This window comes from Protopterus annectens, chromosome 10.part0, assembly GCF_019279795.1.
Source record: "Protopterus annectens isolate FY-2018-M chromosome 10.part0, PAN1.0, whole genome shotgun sequence".
Classification (NCBI taxonomy): Eukaryota; Metazoa; Chordata; order Ceratodontiformes; family Protopteridae; genus Protopterus; species Protopterus annectens.
The window spans coordinates 72,515,101-72,540,100 of NC_056744.1; the positions used below are offsets into that span (position 1 = coordinate 72,515,101).

The 25,000-nt window shown below is 45.1% G+C and overlaps 1 protein-coding gene across 1 annotated transcript in view; it reads left to right on the plus strand.

Annotated features, from left to right (window-relative positions):
- MIF4GD (MIF4G domain containing) overlaps window positions 1-25,000 on the plus strand; it is a 336,773-nt gene that overhangs the window by 287,829 nt on the left and 23,944 nt on the right. Inside the window, exon 5 of the mRNA XM_044085031.1 lies at window positions 16,353-16,445. Coding sequence (XP_043940966.1) covers window positions 16,353-16,445 — 93 coding nt within the window. The remainder of the gene's footprint in view (window positions 1-16,352; window positions 16,446-25,000) is intronic.

Consider the following 25,000-nt stretch of genomic DNA (forward strand, 5'->3'; position numbering starts at 1 on the left):
TTTTTTTTTTTTTTAGATGGCTGAGAAACCTTCAGGGTTCAGATGCTGCTCCTTATGTGTTCGGAAGCCTGCCCCTGCCGATCAGCATGAGAAGTGCGTCCACTGTCTAGGAGAGCCCCATTTAGAAATTGAAGGCAACATCTGTGCAGGATTCAATCCCAGGCTCTCCTAGACCATAAGAACAAACTTGTATTGAAAGGTTTGGCTAATGGGGGTCCTCTGGTTTCAGGCTCCCACTCCAAGGCCACTCCAGATCCCAAGCGGAAGTTCTCTTCTTCACAGGAGTCCCCTGCAAAACCCCCCAGGCTGTGAGATCCATGTGCTCTGGGTCCACAGGTCCGGGGTCATCAGTGCCAAAAGCCTCGGCTCCCCCCACCGGATCAGAGTCCTCTGATGTTCGGAGGTCTTTGGATACAGCAGGTTCGAGATCCCTCTCAGCTCTGACAACCTCATCGGATCCGTCTGCAGGAAAGCAAGTTCGCTCAGATCCGCCCAGGCCTTTGGGTCCGTCAACTCCTTTGGAGCCTATCATAATTATTGATTTCTAAGCCACCTTCAAGCTCTCGGATCCGAGTAGGTCTAGCAGGTCCTCTTCCAGGGACCGCAGGCACTCTGGCCACTCTTCAGTCTCCTCTTGATCCACCAGGAGTTTGTTCCCATCGGATATGGACCAGATGATGATGAGCTCTCTCAAAGCCCAAATGGAACTTGGTCTGCTTCCATCCCCTAGCCACTTGCCAAGGGGCATTTCACCCACATCTGATCTCTCCTTCTGCCAAACTCCTGGGAGTTCGGGGTCAGAGCATGTCTAAGGAGAGGCTGTTTGTGTTGGGTGGTGCCCCCCACCCCCACACCTCCTGGGTCCCTGGCTGGCTCATCCCACTTGTCCACTGTGTTGACCTTGTCTCTGGCCCGAGATATCCCCGGGAGCAATCAAGGGTGGGATCTGGTCCGGAGTTTATGGACCGTTCCCTTCCCTTTGGGGGGGCCTCTGACTTGGATAGCTCTGGGCCGATATGACTGCACTGTGCCAGGGTTCCCCCTCCCACCCCAATTGGTCTCGGCTGGCAGAGAGGAAGGTGGAGCTTCATCCAGTCCATCTGCCTTCTGGGCAATAGAGAGTACCATTTCCAGTTAGCAGCCTTTTCCTCTGCTCTGGATTCTACTCAGCCTGGTTCAATCTTGGGTGGCGAAACTGCATCATTGGTCCAGGGTCACCCCCCCCCCCCGAGATCACCTTCAGAAGGGTGTAACCCTATAGGGGTCCCCAGAGTCCTCCCCTGAGCCCACAATGGAGGAGCACCCTCGGAAGAGGACGTGCAACAGGAAGCACCTTGACTCCCCTCGAGAGTTTGTTACAGAAGACACGTACTTCGAGAAAGGGGACGGGATCCCAGGCTACCATTCTGGAGATACTGAAAGAACAAGGCAGTTGGTCTTCCCCCACTGCGTCCTCCGATGAGTCTCTGTTCCTGAAGGCGTTCAGGGTGGGGCCTGTCTAATTCCTGGGTGTCTCCTCCTATGGAAGAGTTAGTCCAGCTCATTGCCAGCAGGGCGTGGAAGGAGACGGACACTGTTGAAACGGTCCCCAAGAAATATAAAAGTTCCTTAGCCCCCCCCCCCCCAAGGACAAGCCGTACTGGAGTAAGGGTGTTTGGTAGATGCTTTTGTGGTTGCCACAGCCACCAAGAAAGAGCTCGCAGAGCAGAGCTTTTCTGTTCATCCCCTTAACAGGGAGTCTAGGGTAATTGACCAGTTCAGAAAGCCCGTGTATGCTTCAGCTATGTTCAGACTGAGGTCTACGAATTATATGGCACACTTTACATGGCTGCAAAGGGATTTTTTTTTTTAACTTTCCTCTTCCCTTTCGGAGTTTTGTCCGGAGAGCCTCAAGTTGTTTTCTCAGAAGCTATCCACACTCCCTTCCCAAGCTAATGTCTCTATGAGGTTGATGAACGCTGTCGAGGCCACCTCACAAGCGGATGCAGGCATTGCTATTGGGCGTCATGTCTGGCTTCATCTTTGTGGGTTTGTAGACAAGTGTAAGGAGTCCTTTACTAATGCCTCGTTCAATTAATGTACACTCTTTGGTCCCTTGGCCAAGGACACATTGACCCACAGCGAGCAGGAGGGTAATACCTTGTCAGCAGTTGGTATTAAGTTTTCTACTCCCCAACGGTCCTTCTCTAAGACTCAGAGGGGTAGTAAGAAACTATGGTTTCACAGGACACAGTCTTCCCTCCAGGACGCTCTGCAGGAATCCTCCTCTTCTGGCCGGCGAAGGGAATTAGATAGTAGATGCTGCCCCAGGGGCAGAGGGGGTCTGCAGAATCGGCTTCTGAAAACCCTTCTCAGAGAAGCCCTCACAGCGCTACTGAAGCGCTACCCAGCTGTTCTGCCCCGGAGGCCATCAGGGGTCTTATCTCCCTGCACTACCTGGCCTGGGCCGTCATTACCTCAGACCAGTGAGTTCTAAACTTTGTGTCCAGGGGATGCTTTATACCCTTAGATTCCTCCCTCCACTCCAAAATTCATTCCCAGACATCTCACCCCACCAGAGGGAGTTGGCATTCTCAGTGGTGCAAGACCTCCTTCAAAAAAAGAGCCATCCAAAAAGTGCCAACAGAACAACTAGGATTATTGTCGCTTCTTTTTAGTGCCAAAAAGAACAGGGGACCTGCTTCCCATTCTGGATCTCAGCAAACTGAATTTATCAGTCAAGAAGTCAAAGTTCCAGATGGTCACTGTTCAGCCCATTCTTCTGCCTCTGCGCATGGATGACTGGATATGCTCTGTAGATCTCAGGAAAGTGTACTATCACATAAAAATAGACAGGCACTCCAGGAGATTTCTGCACTTCCGGCTGGGGGACAGTCATCAGTTCAGAGCCCTGCCCTTTGGTCTCACCTCAGCCACAGACTTCACACACAGCCTTTTTCGATCTGGGCATTGCAGTCAATCTTCCAAAGTCTCACCTTCTTCCGTGCCAGAGGCTGGAGTTCATAGGAGTTCTTATAGACCGTGTCGGAGACTGCAGCCCTTTCCCCGCGCAGAGTAATCACGATCCGGGAGCAGGATCTCCTTCTGGATGTGGACAGTGTCCCTGCTTCTCATTCTTCAGGTCATTGGGTTGATGGCAGCAGCTATTCATTTGGTTCCCCTGCTCCAATGGACCCTGGCGTTACCGTGGTAGTCTCATCTTCTCCCCATGTCCACACTGATGCAAATTTCCCGGGTCTGCAAGCAGCACTTGAGCTGGTAGGTCCAGAACGAGGAGCTCTTGCTAGGGAGACCCTTCTTTCTTCTGCCACCCCAAGCCGCAGTGACCACGGATGCCTTCCTGTTGGGGGGGGGGGGTGAAGGGCATTTCCAGAGAAGGATGGTCCAAGGCATGTGGTCCCCCTCGGAAGTTCTTTATTTGGGCTCGTCAGAGGGATATGGATCCCCTTTTGACTCCAATTTCGGATGTCTTGTCCTTTCTCTCTTCTCTGTTAAAGCAAGGGGCTAGTTTCTCGACTATTAAGTTGCATTTGTCAGCTTTCTCCAACTTCCATTTAGACATTAGTCCCATGTTTTCTTCTAGGCTTTGTATGTTTTTTCTCAAGGGGGTGTTCTTGCTTAGGCCACCCTTCAAAGACCCATCTCCTCCTTTGGATCTTACCTTGGTGCTGCAGTCCCTGACTCAACCCCCTTTTTAAACCTGCTGCAAAATGTGAAGTCAAGTTTCCGTCTTGGAAGACTGCCCTCTTGGTGGCAGTTGTCTCTGCCAAGAGGGTTTCTGAGTTAAAAGCTGTTTATATAAAACCTCCCCGCATGGTTTTCCATAAGGATAGGGCTTCTCTTGGAACCAATCCTCCTTTCATTCCAAAGGTGGCTTCAGAAACTAAACTAATCTAAATCAGTATATCCAGCTCCCTGTCTTTTTTTTCCCAATTTCTCCAACAAAGGGGGAGTATCCGCCTCATTGCTTGGATGTCCATAGGCAGTTAGTTATGTTTCTGCTTAGAGGATCAAGGATTTTCGGAAATCAGATCAGCTTTTTGTGGCCTTCTCCCATGTTAGGAGGGATGAGGCCATTCCCAAAGTGTTGATTTCTCATTGCATAGTCTCTTGCATAGCACACGTTTACGAGAGCAATCACAGGGATCTTCCCAGACCTCTTAAAGCTCATTCTACAAGATCAGTGGCTGCGTCTTCGGCTTTCTAGGCCAGGATGTCCTTGGATGACATTTGTGCAGCTGCAACTTGGTCAAACCCCCATACCTTTGTAACACATTACAAGTTGGATTTGGTATCTAGGGGTAGAGCCTCTTTTGGTTCTCCTGCATGTCTTCCTTGTGGCCTCCCAGGATTTGGGTAGCTGGGGTTTCTGACCCATCCGTGATAAGTAATGACACCTATTGCATCAGGTCAAGGGTTATGTAGTTAACCATAACTTGGAGTCTGAGCTTTCCAGTGTAATTTTTCATCATGTTCCCACCCTCCATCTCCCTCCTTCTGTTGATCAGGGGATTCTAGAAGGGATGAAGTGGCCGGATACACTATTCCTGGGTTAGGGTGGTCATTTAGCAAACTTGATCGGAGTATTATGGGTAATAGGAAGTAAGGGGAGAGGAGGAGCTCGAGCTCAGGAGCTGTCGCTCACTTTGCTGGCTTGGATCCGTGGTCGAATCCTAGACCCATCTATAATGAATAATGATGCTGGATAGCTCAGATTTCCAAGTTATGGTAAGTACATAACCCTTTTATTTTTTTTTTTCCACCCTTTGCTTATTGTCTGAAAACCAAAACTGTTTCTTCTGTTTATGTGCTTCCCTCATCTTATTTTAAAAGTATGATTGTATAGACATTACTGCTGGTGATTCTTACCGTAATCAAAATCCTCCAGTCCTTGTAATGGCTTATGGCCCCAGTTTTTGTATTTATGATATCTGCAGTATAAGATATTCTTAGAAGTTTCAGTGTTACTCTGCTAAGATTAAACTATAGTAAAAACGCTGGATCTGATGTCTTTATCCATCTGGACACAACCTGTGGGTTAACAGATCTGACTGTGATCAAAACCGGCCATTCTCAGAATCTTCAGACTAAGAGCTCTGCCTTCTTTACCCATCAGCCCCTGCGGTAGAGCACTCTGTCCAGATCTTGTTTGAAACCATCCTGTTTGGATCATCTATGGCTAGCTCTGCCTGTCTATATCTTTGGGTATTCCAAACAAAAAAATTTTCATCTGCTTGTTTTCTACCCAGTTTCCTTTAGATACAGGGTTGTAGTGGTAGTCTTGGTGTTTGTTCTTATTAGATTTTCTGCAGTGTGGTGTTTTTTGGCACCGTTTCCTTTCTTTGGATCCTTAACCTTTCAAATTTTAATGGCTAAGTTTGCTTTACCTCTTTTTTTGCTTATGTGAACTTTCTAAGATAGGTGGGTACAAGGGCAGTTATTACTTATGTAATTATTGCTGTTTTTGTGGGTTTCTGTGTTGCAGTACTGCCTATTAGCCTGGACACTCTTAAGGATTCAGGTTTCAAAAAGTGCATGTAGTATGGGCACAAACTACTTCTGCAGGATACCTATAACAAGTGTGTGTATTGCTTGGTGCTTCCCATGTAGATACCAGTTGTAAGGCATGTGCTGCCTTCAGTATTTATGCTATCGAAAGACTGGACAGACTTGTTGTGAAGGGTCTCCTGAAGCCTGCATCTTCCTCTGCCTCCTGTCCCTTACCTAGGAAGAAGAAAGATTCAAAGAGAAAGATACCAAGGCATGTGAAAAGGAGCAATCGGGTCGCAAACTTCTGTCATCTTCCAGGAGTTTGTCTGAGGCAAAGCTTCACTGAACTTCCACCCCTACATCCGTGCTTACCCTGCCCCAATACCTAGTTATGATTTCAGAGTCTTCAAACTCCCTGACCTTTAGTGTTTCAAGCCCCTTTCTGATAACAGACTAGACTGCTTCCTTGTGCAGACTACGGTCCCCTTTTTTGTCCCATAACTCCCATGGAGTTTTCCTTGAGGCCATCCCCTCCCCCTCCTTGATCTTTATCTCAAGTCTGACATCTACCAAGAGGTCGTCAAAGCCACCTTAACTTTTTTTTTTCTTTCTTTTCAGTCTGTTGGGAGCCTCAACCCATCTAATCTGGAGCAACTGATTTTCCTTCTTGCGGCTGAGATTCATTTGGATATTATCCCAGCCTCCTTGGCCCCAAGACCTGATGTGTTGGCTTCCTTTGTTCCTTCGGTTCAGGGACTGTCCGGCCAAAGTGCGCTGCCTTCCCATCTGCAGGTACTAACAGATTGGCCATTTTGGATACCAACAGCATCCTTAGGGCTGTTTACTCCTCCAGTGTTTTCAGAGCCAGGGGCTCCTCAGAGGCTAGCTGTGGGAGCCGGCACCCCTGGATTGGGATTAACCTTCAAGATCTCTGGATCATCCTTGCTCTTGGGTACTTAAGCACCTGACAGTGCGGCTCTGGTCTTGACATTGGAGCTGATCAAGTTGGCTCTGGATATCTATCTCTCCCTTGGGTCTGTGGATTATAGGAGAGTTGGGTCTGGCTGTCGGGCTTCAGTACCAGCCTTCAGAGTCCTGGAGCGGATTCTCTCCCATTTGGAGATGGGGGCTTTGACACTCTCTCCAGATACTCTTCATTCTGTTTGATCTCTTCCTGCAGATTCACCATTCACTTCCTGGACAGCCTGTGCCCTTAGGTCCCCAAGTTTCCTTGCGTTCAGGGTACTCTGCTTCTTCCATGTCCCCTTCTGCTTCCCCTACTAGGGAGGGGCATGAGAAGAGAAACTGCAAGAGGAAACACTTTCCCCAAAGGAATCCCTCACTGAAGAGACAGACCCTTGATGGAGGGGAGGGCTGTCCCAAACTCTGACATCTCCTTTGGCAGTTTGATGGAATTATTGAGGCAACATAGGGGTTGGGCCAAAGTAGCCCCCTTCACAAAGGACTCTGTATTCCTGGAGGTCTTTTGTACAGGCCCATCCATGTCCTAGGTGTTCCACACCCCAGATGGTCTTACAGAACTAGTGTTTTGGAGGGTTGGAGAGACCCCAATGTGGTGAAACCACTCTCCAGGAAATCTGATAAGGTTTTGGCCCTCCATAGGACAAACCCCACTGAAGTAAGGGCCAGCTGTGGATGTGATTGTGATTGCAGCAGCCATTAAGGCATTTCTGAAATTTCCCCAGTCCATCTGCCTAACAAGGAGTCTAGGGCCCTAGATCATTTTGAGAAAGTACATCTACACTTCACCCACCTTTGTTTTGTGTCCGCTGAAGTACCTTACTCACTTGATGTCTTCTGCAGTACCTTATAGCTGAAGTGTCAAGGGTAGTCCAGACTCAGGAACAGTCTCCAGGTGATCAGACACTGGAGGCTCAGCTGTCTAGTCTAGTCTACAGTTCTTGTATAGTGTCTCCACTAGGCTGCTGTCCAGAAGAGATGATGGAACTTTACATGCGGCAGTCACCAGAATTGCCATGCATCATAATGCATGGATGCCCTTGTGCAGTATTGTGAACTGTTTCAAAACATCCTTTGTTAATGCACTTTTTGACCCAAAGGCCAAGGGCATGCTTATGGGAGTGAACAGGATGGAAAGACTGTCTGCCGGAGTTTTTCTTTACCTATCTGTGGTCTTTGTTCAGTAACCAGAAGAGCAGGAGGCATCCCTGTTTTTGCAAAACGCAGCAACCTTTGCAGGATGCTCTTTGCAAAGGTTACCCTTGAGGCAAAGAATAACCATAACTGATGCCACCCACAGAGCAGGGGCTGTCTGCAGAACCCCTGAAGAATTGCTAGACTGCCACTGTGTGAAGGCAGTTCTGGGTCAACTTGGCTGTCCAACAAAAAGCTTAGGAGGCCATCAGCATAGACACATGGATGTTAAGTTGTGTCCATTGTGGAAAGTGTACGCAACTGTACTTTCCTTACTCAACCTTTGCCTATCCCTGGGCATAGCAGTGAACCATGAAAAGTCCAGTTTGGAGCCAGTTAAAGTGATTATCATGTGTCATTTGGATATGGTCACTCAAACAGTCAGGCTACCATTGTCAAGACTAAGTTCATTTCACTTACAGGCTTCCCATATATTCTGCATGTTCCCAGACCATCTGCTTCTTCAATGTTTCATCTATTTGACCACATGGTAGCTATTTGTTTTGTACCTCTTGCAACAAGATTCCACATAAGGGTTTTGCAGTGGTGTCTTGCAATTCGGCGGTGCTATCTGAGTCCCCTTAAGGACTGTTCAGTACTTTGTCGACGCCATATTTGTTAGTGGCTCAAGTCCCCCGTAGTTGCTGCGGAGTGACCTTTTTTCGTCCCCCCCATCCCCAGGCAATAATGACTACAGATGCTTCTCTTCTGTGGTGAAGGGTGGGGGCATTTCAAGGAGAACTGTCCAAGGTACCTGGTCCAAGAGCAAGGCCATTCTTTACGTTAGTGTCTTGAAAATGAAAGTGGTCCTCCTAGTGTTGCAAGCATTTTAGGACTTTCTGCCCAAGGGTGTGATTGGCATACAGACCCACAACATGTCGGTGGTGTGGTATCTGAACAAGCAAGGGGGAACAGTATACTATCCCTTATTTTGAGAGGCCATGACTGTTTGGCAATGGGTGGTGTCCTCTCAACTGTTTCTTATAGCAACACACATACTGGGGAGATCCAGCATCTTGGTGGACAGCTTGAGCAGGAACACACTCTACCTCATGAATAATCCTTGAATTCCAAGGTAGTTGAGTAGATCTTCAGCTGCTGGGAAACCTTGTGCTGTAGTAGTTTTGTTTCCCCATCCAGCACACTGCTGCAGTTTTTAAGCTTCAATATCTTCAGATGGACAGTCACCAAGGAATACTCTTCTGCATGCTTTGCCTCCAGGTCTCCTCTATGCCTATAATCCCTTGAACAAGTTTCTTCAGAAGATGGTCCATGGCAGAGTGACTGTCATTCTCATTGCTCCATTTTGTCCCCAACAGGATTGGTTCCCCTTTCTTTGGTCTCCTCTTCGGCATCCACCTTTGGGTGTTGGATCCAGTTCCTGATCTGATTTGCTTTTCCTGCATGATTACTGGTCCCAAAAGTTGGCTTCCTCAAGTTGACCATATGGTTTCTCCTATTATGATGGCCAGGAATCCCTAGCTCTCCCAGAGAGTTCCTCACATAATTTCTTCTTCCCAGAAACCATTCACTAGGAAGGTTTATGCTAGTAAATAGAAACGCTTCTATTTGGGCTTCTGCCCAGAAACCATTCACTAGGAAGGTTTATGCTAGTAAATAGAAACGCTTCTATTTGGGCTTCTGCCAAGGATTTGGATCCTTTTTTTAGCACCTTTAGATGCTCTTCTGGACTTTTCATCTACTTTTTCTTTCTCATCTTTTTCATTTTCATCTTGGTTATTCGAGTATTAAGGTACAGCTGATTGCTATTTCTAGCTTTCATGTTGGCAGGGATAATAACCTCCATGGCAGATCTCAAGTTTTCTGAGATCTTCTTGGACGATAATTTTTGCTGTGCCCACTGGTCAGGGACCTGGTGCCTCCTTGAGTCCTCTTTCTATTGCTGAAAGTCCTTTCTAAACCTCCCTTTGTACCATCAGCAGTGGTATCCTTAACATTTTTATCATGGGAAAACACTTTCCTCTTGGTGGCTGTCACATCAGCCAAGAAGGTTTTTCTAACTTCATCTTCTGTATGCCTTACTTGATTTTTCATACTGTAGGATGGTTTAGTTCTTAAGGTGGCTTACTTGGTTTTTCATAATGAAGGATGGTTTTAGTTCTTAAGGTAGCTTTCTGCCCAAGTTGCTTCTGGATCTAATTTGAACCAGCCCATTTGTTTGCCAGATTTCTTTCCAAATTTCAGTAGCAAGAGAGAATATTGTCTTCATTGTATGGATGTTCATGGACAGCTTAGATTCTGTTTGGACAGGACCGGATGTTTAAAAAAAATCTGACCAACTGTTTGATGTTCATCGTGCATACAGCTGCAGTAATCACAGATGGGTTTTCTGCTGTCAGGCGGGTCCTCGGTCGGCCGAATTCCAAAGTCTAGGTCCGGCGTCGGTTGTCGTCGCTTTCTTTCCTGACGTCAGTGCGACAGGGGTATATAAGACACAGCCGACGCCATATTCTTCAGTCTTTTTTGCCGCGCGGTGCCCGAAGCAGAAGGAGTTCGCAAGTGCCGGTCGGCCAGCTCCTGAAATTACGAATAATTGGAAACCGAAGTCTTCTTTAAAGCGAAGTACCCCGTTGGGGAATCTTTTCTTGCCTCAGACCGATGTCAGACAAAGTTAACAATTGTATTTCTTGTGGGAAGCAAATACCGCATAAGGATTTCCATTCCCTCTGCATACCTTGTTTAGGCCCAGACCACGACGTCTCGGCCTGTCACTTTTGCGCTACTTTCAATAAATGCACTATTAAGCGTCAGGCGAAGTTCGCCCAGCACTTTTTTGGTAAAACCTTTGATTATAAAATGTCGTCGGATACTCCGACTACCGTTTTGTCCAAAAAACGCAAGGACAAAGACCGACACCACGCCAAAACCGGTTACACGTGGTCCGGTTCTCAGCGAGGCACCTACGCAGCTCCTGACTACCGACGACACTTCTTTGGCTGTGTCCTCTGTAACCGTGACCGCAGGTACCTCGGCCCATACCCAGACTACAACCACCGAAGCCACTGTGAGTGTTGAGCCTCCTAATGTGGATAGGTCCACTTCCACCCATGGTGTTTTTAGACCCTCATCTTCCTTCTCCATTAAGGCCTTTACTAAGTCCAAATCAGCCATGCATCCCAAGAGGCCTGTTGCACAGGGCTCATCTCCAGGCCCCATGCCTAAAAAGCAGATGCTAAAAATGGCTGAGGATTTAATTACTCTTATCAGGGGTTCCCAGCCCCCTCCAGACAAGAGACCCCGAGTGGAGGAAGCTTCTCCTTCTTCTGACCAGGATTCCATTTTTTCAGATCATTCTGATGAAGAGGAACACTCGTACTCCCCTTTTGAAGATTCGGATGCTGAGCAGTCCATTCCTTCTGTATCTCCCCCCAGAGGATTTCTCTTTTGGAGAAACCTTGCACACCTTGAGGGAACACTTCCATTGGGAAGGCCAAGACTTTTCTGATTCCAAGAAAAGACTTAGGGAATTTCTTTTGTTACCTCAGCACAGACCTCTGGCGATAGCTCCGGTCTTGGACATTCTTGATGATGTTTACTCGGAGGCTTGCCTAAATCCGGATTCCCTGCCTCCTGCCCCAGTCAAGCCTGATAGGTACTACAGAGTGCCTACCTCTCACCAATTTCTTTACAAAAGCCATAATGCTGACCCTGAAACCATTTCTCAAGGCCCCAAGGGAATGAAGGCCTCCACTGCTAAGAATCCACTACCTTCCGAAAGAGAGTCTAGATCCTTAGAAAGGTGGGGAAAAAAGGTATATACCTCGGCCACCCTAGCCATGAGGGCCTTAAATTGTCAGTTCCATATGCTTAAATATGAGCAGTTTCTGTTATCACAATTAAGAAATAAAATGTCTCAACCTGAACAACCAGATTTGAAGGAGTTGCAGGATATGATGCATAGTGCAGAACAAGTGGGTAAACACACCTTACAATGTGGCTATGATGCCCTAGAGGCCTCAAGTAGAGCTGCTGTGACAGGATCAGTCATTCGTAGACATGCCTGGCTTAGAGAACAAACCTTGCCTGACCATGTTAAAGCTAAGCTACTAGATGCTCCTTTACAAAAGGATGTACTATTTGGTACTAATGCTGAGGAGATACTACAGAAAATGGAAGAAAAAGCTAAATCTATGCAAACTGTCAAAGTTTTCTACAGGTTCAACCACCACGTTTTAGCAGAAGTTGGCCTGCAAAGAACTGGTCCTTTCCAGCCACGGACAAGCCACAAAGAGGTAGATACAGGCGCACAAGGGGCAGAGGACAACTTCAAGGATCATATAGAGGCAGACAGTGGCAAACTCCAGCAACAAGAGGTGGCGAAGACAGTGCACAGCAATACAAGAAACAAACACAATGACTTCCCCCTTCCCATGCCAAGCAAGTCTCAGCTGGCAGCACCCTTGGGAGGAAAGCTGGCATTATTAACTAGAAATTGCCATATTATCACAACAGACAAATGGATCCTGGACATTATAAACAGAGGCTACAGATTTCACTTTCACACTCTTCCAAAAATGAGAGGCATGCCGAACCTGCCACACAATCAAAGGGCAGAGGCTCAAATACAAATTTCAAAGCTTATGGCCATGAAAGCTATTCAAGAGGTACATACTCACGAACAAGGTCAGGGTTTTTATTCCAGACTTTTTCCTGGTACCAAGGAAAGGAACCGACTGGAGACCCATTTTGGACTTATCCATCCTAAACACATTTCTACTCGTACCAAAATTCAAGATGCTCACATTACAGCAGCTTCTTCCCATGCTGGGCAAGGAGTTTTGGCTGGTAACATTGGACCTCAAGGAGGCATACCTGCATGTCCCAATCAGACAAAGCTGCAGAAGATACCTCAGATTTCTTGCAGGTTCAATCCACTATCAATTCTCTGCATTGCCCTTTGGCTTATCTACTGCGCCCAGAGTATTTACGAAATGCCTGGCATCAGTAATTGCCTACTGCAGACTTCAAGGGATACAAATTTACCCTTATTTGGACGACTGCCTGATCCAAGCGGACAACAAGCACCAAGCGGACAACAAGCACCTACTTCTGGAACATCTGGCTTATGTAACATGGTTATTGAATTCTCTGGGATACACAGTCAACAAGGAGAAATCCAGGCTAACACCATCTCAGAAAATAACTTTCCTGGTTGCCAACTTGGACACAAACACCCAGATGGCCTATCTTACGCCAGAAAAACAAGGCAACTAACTCATTACTTCAAAATACTAGCAAATTGTACCAGGCTCACTGCAAGGAAAATCCTGCAGGCTCTGGGCTTCATGGCATCTTGCATTCTTCTAATCCCATGTGCAAAGTTGCATATGAGGAAACTTCAATGGTACCTAAAAAACCTATGGTCTCAACACAGCCACAGTTTGGAAACAATAATACCAATAATTCCAGGTTTGCAAAAGGAATTTCTATGGTGGGCCCAAGCATGCCAAACAAACACAGGTCTTCCATTCTGCAAGCCTCAAGCAAATCAAGTCATCACAACAGACGCCTCAGACTACACCTGGGGGGCGCACATGACAGACAGGTGCATTCAGGGCAAATGGTCCCAAAAGGAAAAGCACCTTCACATCAATCAAAAAGAAATGCTAGCAGTGATAAATGCAATTACAATTTTCAAGGACCTCCTGCATCCAGGGCAATTATTGATCAGAACAGACAACACCACAGTAATGTGGTACATAAACAAACAAGGTGGAACACATTCATACCCCCTGTGCAGGCTAGCCATGTTGCTTTGGAACTTGGCTCTGGAATGGCAAATCTAACTTCAAGCACAGTACTTGCCAGGATTGGAAAACACGCTGGCAGACAATCTAAGCAGAAATATGACAGATCCACATGAATGGAAGTTGCATCCTCAAGTGTTTACAAAGATAATCCAAGCGTGGGGAAGACCAGACATAGATCTCTTCTCCTCCCACAGGAACCATCAATTGAAAAAGTTCTGTTCAAGGACCTTTCATCCAAAGGCCTGGAGAGTGGACGCCCTTTCTTTCAGTTGGGCAACATGGACAGTTTACGCTTTCCCACCTTTGCCACTTCTGCCCAAGGTGCTCTTGAAAGCAAGAGCAGACAGACCGAAGATGATACTGATTGCTCCAGACTGGCCAAGACAACACTGGTACCCACTCCTGAGGAGCCTAACACATACTCCTCCCTGGACCCTACCTCTAATGCCTCTTCTACTGACTCAGCACAGCTACAAAATTCTTCACAGTTAGCTGAAAACTCTCAATCTGGCTGCATGGAAAATTCCTTAACCCCACAACAGACCCTACTCTCCAAAGAGGTGCAGGATGTCATTTTGGAGGCCAGAAGGCCATCTACTAGAAAGGCTTACTCCGCAAAATGGAAACGTTTTTGCGCTTGGAATGAGAAAAAAGGCCAGGATCATAGAAAACTGAATTTGCCTCAGATATTACAGTATCTAGCTGAGCTGTTAAACAGTGGACTTTCATTTTCCTCCATCAAAATTCATGCCTCAGCCATTTCTGCAGAATACAACACTGATCCACCCTTATTCTCTCACCCACTTTTAAGACAGTTCCTCAGAGGAGCTAAGAATATAAGACCTCCAAGGAAACAACCAATACCAGCCTGGGATCTTAACTACATTCTAGAAAAATTAACATTACCTCCCTTTGAACCAGCTGCCTCTACAGATTTGCAATATTTGTCCTGGAAAACAGCCTTCCTTCTGGCCATTACCTCAGCTCGTAGGGTTTCGGAACTACAAGCCCTCATGGCTGTGCAGCTCTTTCTCATCTTCCATCAGGACAGGGTTTCCCTACGAACCAACCCTTCATTTATGCCTAAGGTAGTATCCAGGGTAGCTTTAAATCAGGCCATACACTTACCTACCTTTTACCCCAATCCTCAAAACAAAGGGGAAAGGCTGCTACATTCCTTAGACATCCATAGACAGCTACGTTACTATTTGGACAGAACACAGCCCTTCAGGAAATCAGAACAACTTTTTGTGTCCTATGCTGTAGGAGCTCAAGGAAAGCCAATTTCCAAACAATTTCAAAATGGATAGGCCATTGCATACGGTTTTGTTACTCCTTTCATGGCAAACCTGTTCCTACAGGCATCAGATCCCACTCTACAAGGGCCACAGCTACTTCTACAGCCTTCCTCAGAGGAGTCCCTACCAAAGATATTTTGGAGGCAGCCACTTGGAGTTCTGTGCATACCTTCACAAAACACTACTACCTGCCTTTATATTCCAAAACTAGAGCAGGCTTTGCCACTGCTGTGTTGCAGGGCATTCTGGCTGCTCCCAGTTCCACCTAGTGCCTACCACCCTGTGCGTAGCTTCAGGATTCTACCCATCTGTGATTACTGCAGCTGTATGCACGATAAACATAGTACAGTTTTGTACATACCATAAATGTAGGTGTTCGAGTGCTAATACAGCTGCAGTACAGGTTTCCCTCCCTCCTTCCCCTCTTGGTAAAGGCCTAGTGGCTAACACCTCCTCATACAACCTAATTTGGGTTATCCTTCTATGGTGTATTTGCTTGCAACTACTGATTTTTTATTATATTGCATTGCTTGAGTATATATATGTATATATATATATATATATATATATATATATATATAATTTATGTATTGCCTTCCTTCTGGGGGCACCTGACATCTGGGGCAAGAAAGACTGAAGAATATGGCATCGCCTGTGTCTTATATATCCCTGTCGCACTGACGTCAAAAAAGAAAGCGACGACAACCAACGCCGGACCTAGACTTTGGAATTCGGCCGACCGAGGACCCGCCTGACGGCAGAAAACCCATCTGTGATTACTGCAGCTGTATTAGCACTCGAACATCTACATTTATGGTAGGTACAAAACTGTACTTTTTCTGTTATAAGGGAAGAGTTGTCAAGACTGCTTCCAAAGTGACCCTATCCAAATGGCTGTCAGATTGTATTTCTTTTGCATACTCCTTGAAAGGAATTCCTTTACCTGTGAAACCTAAAGGTCAGTCTACAAGGGCTGTAGCAACCACAGCTGCATTATTCACTCGGGCTTCAACTGAATAATAGTCATACCTTTGTGTAACTTTACAAAGTGGATATACTGTCTAGATATACAGCTTCTTTTGGTTCCACATTTTCTCCTACAACCTTTTTTTTTTTCTGGATGGTGATTCTGTCCCACAGGTTGAAAAACACTGGATATGAAAATTGTGTACTTGCCACAACAATAGATCCATGTTGTCTAGATACATCCATCTCGACTATCCCTCCCTCCATGCCCCCTCCATTGACCTTGGTGGTCCAGCCTCCAAACCTGTACATGAGGATCACTTCCTGCTGTCCTCTCTTCCGGGTCTTCCTTTTTCTTTGTCATGATTTTAATTCATATTAGTTCAGGGGTTGTCTTCAGGGGGCAAACTCTGTGTAAGAAGAGTGCTATAGTAGAAGCTTATGGCTAGAGTAGGCAGAACTCAAGTGTGAAGATTCTGGGAATGGCTGATGTCAGATCTGATAACCCATTGATTGAGATAGATGAATAGAAACAACATGGATCTGTCATTTATTGGTAAGCACATAACTTCCATTTTGTGTAAATATTACGTTCCATGTTGAACTCTGAATTCTTCCAAGTTATGGGCATTATTTTCTTGTTTGTTTATAGATTAACAACATGCCAATGATGGCTTTGGTCAATCCTGTCTATGACTGTCTTTTCCGACTTGCTCAAGCAGATGCACTTGAAAATGAGGAGGAGGTAAGTAATACTTTTTGATTTATTCATTGCAGCTGTTTTCAACTGAAGAAAAAAAAATAATGCAAGAATGAACAATAATTGGATAGATTTTGCAGTTTATGGAACATTATAATTTATGCAATTTCTTACTAGTGAATCTTGTGAAAGGCTTTTATGTTTTGTTTTAATTTTACTTATTCACTTATGTATCCCTTGGATCTGAAGTTGTCCTTTTCATTCTTCCTCAACCCATGGGTTCAGATACGATCCTTGGATCCGACTCGGCTGCATATTCCAGACTTCGAATCCAGCTCACAAGCTCCTCCCTCTATCCATAATGTACCATTCCATCACCATTACCTCAGATCTCATTTACTGCCATCATGAACAGATGCAGGTTCCTCTCACCAGCTGTAATGGTGTTTTTTTTTTTTTTCTTTCCCATGAGGTAACTTGACCTTATCTTAAATTTTTGCTTTCCTCCCTCGTAATTATTTTCGCAGGTTGTTAGGAGCTTTTAAATAATTTTCTGATACCAACTATTTTTTTCTACTATTCTGCTCAATAGTAAATTTTTGTACTATCGCTGGTATTCTTTTTTCCTCTGTTTACCCTTTTTTTGTAACAGGGTATGTCTGTACATATATATATATATATATATATATATATATATATATATATATATATATATATATATAAACTCCTTTTGGATTTCGCTAATTTTTTTCCCTTCGTTCTCATTTTTCAGATCCTACCCCTTTTCACTCATTGGTTTCAAGCTTTTAGTCGATCAGACCTACTCCACAGGAACAGCTAGTTCCAGCAAGTGTCCGGACAGTTCCAGTACAGAAAATTTACCCCTCAAGGCAGATAGACTCTCTGATGGAGTCTGTCATGGAGGATATACCAATTTTGAGGAAGAAGGGTCCCTCAGATTGCTACCGGATGATATCTCCTTTGGAGATTATTTTAGAGATCCTTAATCAAAAAGGTGAGTGGTCTTTTGAAAGTCCCTCTCCTGAAGAATTGGTATTTTTGGAAGCTTTTGGTTCTGGCCCATCTATGTCTTGGGTTACCCCACCCCAGCGGATGAACTAGTCAATTTAGTTTCCCGCTGGGCTTGGAAGGAATTGGAAGAGACCCAATAAATTTTAGCTGATCTGAAAGACCTCACTGGAGCAAAGGAGACCTGGTTGATGCTGTAGTAGTGTGGCAGCCAAAAAGAAAGAGCTAGCAGAACAGAACTCCGCTGGCTATCCACCAAATGGAGTCTAGAACTTTGGACAGATTTGAAAAGCTTTCCAATGGTAAACTTTGCCCTGAGGTTGCTAAACTACCTGGCACACTTTTTTAGACTTTAGAGATTTGACCCAAGCGTTATCGAATATTCGAGTCCATGTCTGCAGAGGATTTCAAAAGAACATCCTCACAACTGGCCACTGTCTTATCCATATCAAAAACTTCAATGCGGTTGATATTTCTCACAGTGGAAGGCAACTCACGAGCAGCTGGTTCAGGCATTGCCTTAAGAACACATGCCTGGGTGCATCTGAACTTTGCAGAGCATTTTAAGACTTCCTTTATCAATGCCCCATTCAATGGCACTTCTTGTTTAGGCCATCAGTTAAGGAGACACTTACCCGCAATGAACAGAATGGCAAGACTGTCTGCCATGGAAATCAAGTTTATACCCTCGACGAACCTTCTCCAGGAATCGGAGAGGCGGGTAAGATGTGGTTCTGAAAATCTCTGGGACCTTCACTGGGCAGAAGTTAGTAGGTTGTCATCTGTGTGGTCATTGCTAAAGTTGTTCATACATATATAAAACCACTTGTTTTTCTAGTAAAAACACTTCAAAGGCTTTATGACATAGATTTTTTTGGCAATTGCAGCTCAACTTGATTATTTACTTGGCTAGTTACTCTTGTCAAGCTTTTTATGTGGGACAAACTTCCAGGCCTTTCAGGCTTAGAATTAGTGAACACTTGAGTGATATTAGGATACAGAACCAACTAGTGCACTATATAAGCATATAAGCATATGTGTAATCATCAGACTGGTTCGTTTAAATTTACTATTGATTGTATTGTGCACAAAAACAATGATTTAGCTGGTTTACATCAAGGTTTGGACATTAAAAAAAAATGGATTGTCAAACTGGGTGGGCTTTTTTCTTCAGGTTTAGTTTTGATGATTTAATTTGTGTATTATTCTCATTCGTCTCTGCCCTAATCGTACGCCTATATATTCATGGCCTGCTTTTGAATGGAATGGTCTTTACTATTTTTGTTACACTGAGTAAGGCTGTTTAGCCGAAACCGGTCTGTGTAATTTGTTTTTTGAATATGTATATGCAGTCTGTTATTATGGTGTATATTGTGTATTTTTTTAATACACTTATTTTCCAACAGGATTTGTGCTGGCTCTTTTTTTGGTTTGGTTCTATTGGTTTGAGCCGTGCACTTGCCGTATGTGCAGGTGCTTTACTGTCTTCGGCCATTTGTTAACACAGACATCTTGAAGGAACTGATGCTGTTTGGCTGGTGAGCTGATCCCAGGCAAACTTCTCCTACAATGACCCACCCCAAGTAAAGTCTCTGAGCATAAGGGGCGTTGACTGGTCCATTAATTTGCTCATGCACTTTGTGTACTTCTAAAATGTTTCTTCCAAGAAGCAAAAGGATCGAAGCACCAGAATTAATGGCTGGAATGAGGTGAGCAGTTGGGCAGGTGAGGGTGATAAGTCACCTCTGGAGAAGGAATTTCTGACTTGTCATCAAGTATGTCACACTCCATCAGTGTAGGTAATAGGAATCGCTTTTCCTTATCAAAAGATTCAGTAACAAAGTATATGGCTCTTCTGCCTGCAGTTTCCATAATGCCTGCGCATGTCTTTAGAGTATAGTGAGCTGCAATTGTTTTAATGTTAGATATTGAAAAAGTCTGACCTTGCAAGTGATTTGTTGCTCTGCTCATCAAGAACTGCATAAATCTTCACTGCTGTCTCTTTTTTTCCTGGTGGGATGCACAGTGACTAAACAGATTTTACAACATGACCGTGGATTTTTACCTTGGCCACAGATTTCAGTGCACTTAGACATCACTGAAGAAGGGGAATCCTCTTTTTACTCCTGCCCTGATCTTTCCTGGCTTCTACCATCCCTGCTGGTTGTGGAGGTGGATCAGGGTGTAAGGTCGCTATGTGTTTCTCACTGCCACATTCTGTGCACTCGACTGATATTTTACAGTCTTTAGCTATATGCTTAGTAGATTCACAGCACTCCAAACAGATGCCATTTTGTTTAAGAAAGGACATTCTCTCCTCAGTAGGCTTACCTCTGAACCCTTTGCACCTTTTCGGAGGATGAGGCTTCCAGTGATTTGGGCATTGCCTATCAAGACATTCGGTAGGGCTCACCTTGCTGCTGTCTTGACAGTTTGTGGCCCTTGAAGGTACAACTGTTTTGTGTGTGAACACAGAAGTGTTACCATGAGGTCTGGAAGGCTTTTCTGGTCTGGATGGCAGATTACTGCTACTAATGAAGGCAAAGCTGGGGTCGCTCCTAATCTTTGCTTGCTGCTGAACGAACCTAGAAAATACAAAGAAAGGGGGAAAAGCTACTCCATTTTCCTCTTTGTATTTCGCTCCAACATGTGCTTACTTTTGTTGCAAGGTATATGGTAGTTTCTCCACTATTGGATTAGTACCACAAGCAGTGTCTAAATATGAAAGGCTGCCAAATAGCCCTCCTCTTAAGCACACTCTATTTCTAGAAGAAGATCGCCCAGTTGTAATTTTGTATTGACTTTATTGCTAAACTTGGGGAAGGTTTCAAGATTTTTCAGTAGAGCACCTTCAATTGCTTCAGGTGAACCATACCTTTCTTCTAGCCTCTGCCATGCCATGTTAAGTCCTGCCAAAGGGTTAAATAAGTGCACTCTACACATGCTTTTTGCATGCTCTGCTGACTCTTTACCCAACCATTTTATTATTAAGTCCAGCATTTCTGCAGCCGCCAAATTTAAGTCTCTAGTTGCACTCAGAAAGGAGGACTTCCATGCCCAATAGTTTTTTGGACAGTCGTCAAACTTGATGAAACCCGAGTTAACCATTTCTTTGCAGGTAAGATACTGTGTGACATCTTGTATGTTTTGGTGTTCAGGCATGTAATCTTTAGGCTGTGGTAGTGGGAGTCCTGGATTTCCATTTCTAAGGAGCTCATTCTTTTGTTGGTTTGACACTGCTGACATCACAAGACTAACGGTATACTCGGGACGTCTGCTGGCTTTGGGCTGGATTCTCCTTGCATACTCCTAAGTGACTGCTGGCTTGCATGCATACTAGTAAGTTTCTGGATATACTCACTTGTACGTTCAGCAGCAGAGGAGAGAGGTTTCTCTAGGACTTCTAGTTCTAAGTGAGTTATCTCTTACTGATGAATCTGCTTCTAGGTAAACAGCGGCCTCTGCTGCTGCAGCAGCTGCACTCTGGCACTGAAGAATATGAAGTTAACTTCCAATTCTGCCTTCTGTCGCATCATAATGGCTTCTTTTTCAGCAAATGCCAGTTGGGCATGTGCCGCATCTGCTTTGGCACAAGCTCTGATTGCCAAGGAACATGCTGAGGACATCTTACTGGATCTTGATGATTTGGAGCCACGTGACTGTGTGTCATCTTTCAGGACACTAGAGCTGTTCTTCCTGCCATGCTATGTCATGGGGGACATATCCTCAAGTTTATACTTTTTCCCTGATCTCAGACTCATATTTGCAGTGCAGCGACCCCTTGTATTCAGGGTTGCAAGGATCTCCTTTTTAATGTTACATTCTCACAGCACTGTGTGAGGCGTAGTACAGCTAAACGGGCAGCTTAACACTTCAAGAAAATCCAGTAAGTGAAAGAATCATGGATGTTCTTTGTGTTTCACTGTTGCAGTCATCACATTTGGGTTATCTGCTTGCATTAGCCCTAAGTCGGCCTGATTATCAAAGTCTTGGGTCCTGCATCGGTTGCTGTCATTTTCCATGACGTCAGGTAGTCAGGGGTATAAAGCATGCAGCCGATGCCATTACATTAGTCTTTCTTTCCGTTCGGTGCCGAAGCAGGAGTAGTTCGCAAGTGCCGGTCGGCCGACTCCTGAAATTTTCATTTTCGAGTTTCAGAACCGAAGTCTTCATCTAAGCTAAGTACCCCTTTGGGGAAAATTTTTCTTGCTCTAAACCAATGTCAGTAAAAGTCAGTAATTGTATTTCTTGTGGAAAGCAAATACCTCATAAAAATTTTCATTCGTACTGTATTCCTTGCCTAGGCCCTGACCACAACGTACCTCACTGTCAGTTTTGTGCCTTATTTAAGCAACAAACTATTCATCGTCTGTATATTTATGATTCTAAATTTTTTGGTACTCTGTTCAATTACCCAGATATGGCTTTGGCAAGCCACCCGACTACAGACATTCCAAAAAAACGCAAAGATAAAGTTAGAGACAGACCGCAAAGTTCCAAAGCTGCCGACCCTTCTCCTAAGCTGGTCACCAGTTCACTGGTACTCAGTAAGGTGCTTTCGCAGCCCCTGGTACCCGCTACTTCAGATTCGCAGGTCTCTACCGAGACCCATTCAGAGTCCGGTATGCCATGAGATGCTTCAACTGTGGAACCTGCAGATGTCTCTACCTTGGATGGGTCTGGAGCCACTGTGCAGGCTTCTGAGGGTGTATTCAGGCCTACTGACTTGCATATTAAACAGACGCCATCTTCTTTTCAAGGCCTAAAACCCGATCCATGCCTAGAAAACCGATGACCAGACCGCACGGTCAGGCCTGTATGCCTAAAAAACAAGTAAGAATGGCAGAAAGACCTTTATTACTTTAATCAGGGGAAGACAACCTTACCCCTCTGAGACCTAGGACTGAGTTTGCTTATGATTCTTCTGATCAGGATTCTGAAATTTCTGTTTCCTCTGATGACCAGGATTTACCCTTATCTACCTATGAGGATTCTGATGCAAAGGTTTCTATCCCCGCTGCTTCCCTTCTAGAGGATTTCTCTTTTGGTGAAATCTTGCATACTCTTAGGGAGCATTTTCGCTGGGAAAGCCAGGATTACTCTGACTCTAAAAAGAGGCTTGGGGATTTCTTACTCCTGCCCCAACACAGGCCTTTAGCTATCCCCCTGTACTGGACATTGATGATGCTTTTTCAGAATCTAGCTTGGCCTGTGACTCTTTACCTCCTGCTCCCAGAAAACCAAATAGATATTACAGGGTTCCTGACTCTCACAAGTTCCTTTTTAAAAAACCTACTGCGGACCATGGGACTATTTCACAGGGACCCAAGGACATTAAGGCTACTACTGCCAAAAATCCTACCCCCTCTGATAGTCCATGGTGCTGGATAGATGGGGTAAGAAGGTATACACTGCTGCAACCTTGACCATTAGGGCCTTAAACTGCCAGTTTCATATGTTAAAAGTATCAGCAGCATATTATTGGATTGCTTGAACAGAAAATTATGTTGATTCCTGACTGTGTTGAAAATAAATATTTACAGGATTTAATGCATTCTGCTGAACAAGTTGGTAAACCTACTTTGCAATGTGGTTTTGATTCACTAGAGGCATCTTGCAGGGCTGCTGTCACTGGGTCTGTACTTAGAAGGCATGCTTGGCTTAAAGAGCAATCTTTGTCAGATCATGTTAAAGCTAAATTGCTGGATGCTCCCTTAAACCAGGACCACCTGTTTGGCAACAAAGCAAAAGAAGTACTTAAAAAGGATGGGGGGGAGCTAAATCTATGCAAACTGTTAAAGATTTCCTGCAAGTACAGCCCCCAGATTTAGTAGGCATTGGCCCTCTAAGAATTGGTCCTTTCCTGCCTCTTCCAGGCCTTCTCAGTCCAAACACAGAACCAGCAGAACACCCAGGCTTCAGTCTCAAGGTACACACAGGACTAAGCAGTGAGGGGCTCCCACTTCCAAAACAGGGAGTAGTAAGACTCCCCCCTATGGTAAACTGTCTCAATGACAACTTTAAAGCTTCCAAGCCCTGCTCAACTGACTGCTCCTTTAGGGGGAAAGATTGCTCTGCAGGCAAAAAACTGGGAACTCATTACCCAGGACAAATAAGTTTCCCAAGGATACAAATTCCACTTTCATACCTTACCCACCGTAAACAGTTGGCCAAATCTACACCCAAATCAGTGGACAGAGGCTCAAAAGCAAGTTCCCTCCCTCTTAAGTATCAGGGCTATTCAAACTGTCCCAGAAGAGGAAAGGGGACAAGGTTGCTACTCATGGTGCCCAGAAAAGACAACTCCTGGCGTCCCATCTGGGACCTCTCCATACTAAACACATTTTTGGTGATCCCAAAATTCAAGACGCTATCTCTTCACCAGTTGCGTCCTGTGCTAGGCAAGGATGCCTGGTTGGCAACACTGGATTTAAAGAAAGCTTACCTGCACATCTCAATCAGGGAATCTTGCAGAAGATACCTACACTTCAAAGCAGTTTTCTGCACTGCCCTTTGGCTTCTATTCTGCGACCAGGGTATTCACAAAGTGCCTAGCTCCAGTCATTGCATTTTGCAGGCAAAGAAATATTCAGATATACCCATACCTGGACGATTGTCTAATTCAGGCAGAAAGCCGGGACATACTATTGAATCATCTGGTGTTTGTACAAAAATTGCTAACTTCTCTGGGGTACACCATAAACGAAAAGAAATTGCATCTTGTACCCTGCCAACAAATTGTATTCCTGGGAGCAAGCTTGAACACAACTTCCCAGATGGCTTTCCTCACGCCAGAGAAACAAGTTCATTTGACAGCCTACTTCAAACTACTGGCCACAAAGACCCTGCTATCTGCAAGGAAAATACTACAAGGCTTGGGGTTCATGGCCTCCTGCATTCTCCTAATTCCATATGCAAGACTGCATATGAGGAAACTACAGTGGTATCTAAAAAGTCTATGGTGTCAACATTCTCAGGATCTAGAAGCAATGATCCATTGGTGGGCAGAGGCCTGCCACCAAAACATGGGACTTCCATTCACTCTACCCCCTGCTGCCCAAGCCCTAACAGACACATCAGACTAGGCATGGGGGGCACATTTGGCAGGGAAGTGCATTCAGGGCAAATGGAACCCAAGTCAAATGCACCTGCATATCAATCAAAAAGAAATGTTAGCTGTACAGAGTGCTCTGACAGCCTTCAAGGACCACATTCTTCCAGGACAATTAATGGTAAAGACAGACAACACCACTGTTATGTGGTACATAAACAAGCAGGGGGAAACCCACTCATACCCTCTCTGCAGACTAGCCTTGGGCTACCAAGTGCACCTACAGGCTCAGTTCCTGCCAGGAAAGCTAAATACACTGGCAGACGAACTAAGCAGAAATCTCACGGACCCACACAAGTGGAAACTGGAACCAGAGATATTCAACATGTTGAGAAACAGATGGGGGAGCCCAGAAGTAGACCTGTTTGCTTCCCCCCAGAACTACCAATTGGACAAATTCTGCACAAGTACTCCCCACAAACAAGCTTAGAAAGTGGATTCCCTGTCAGTTTATGCCTTT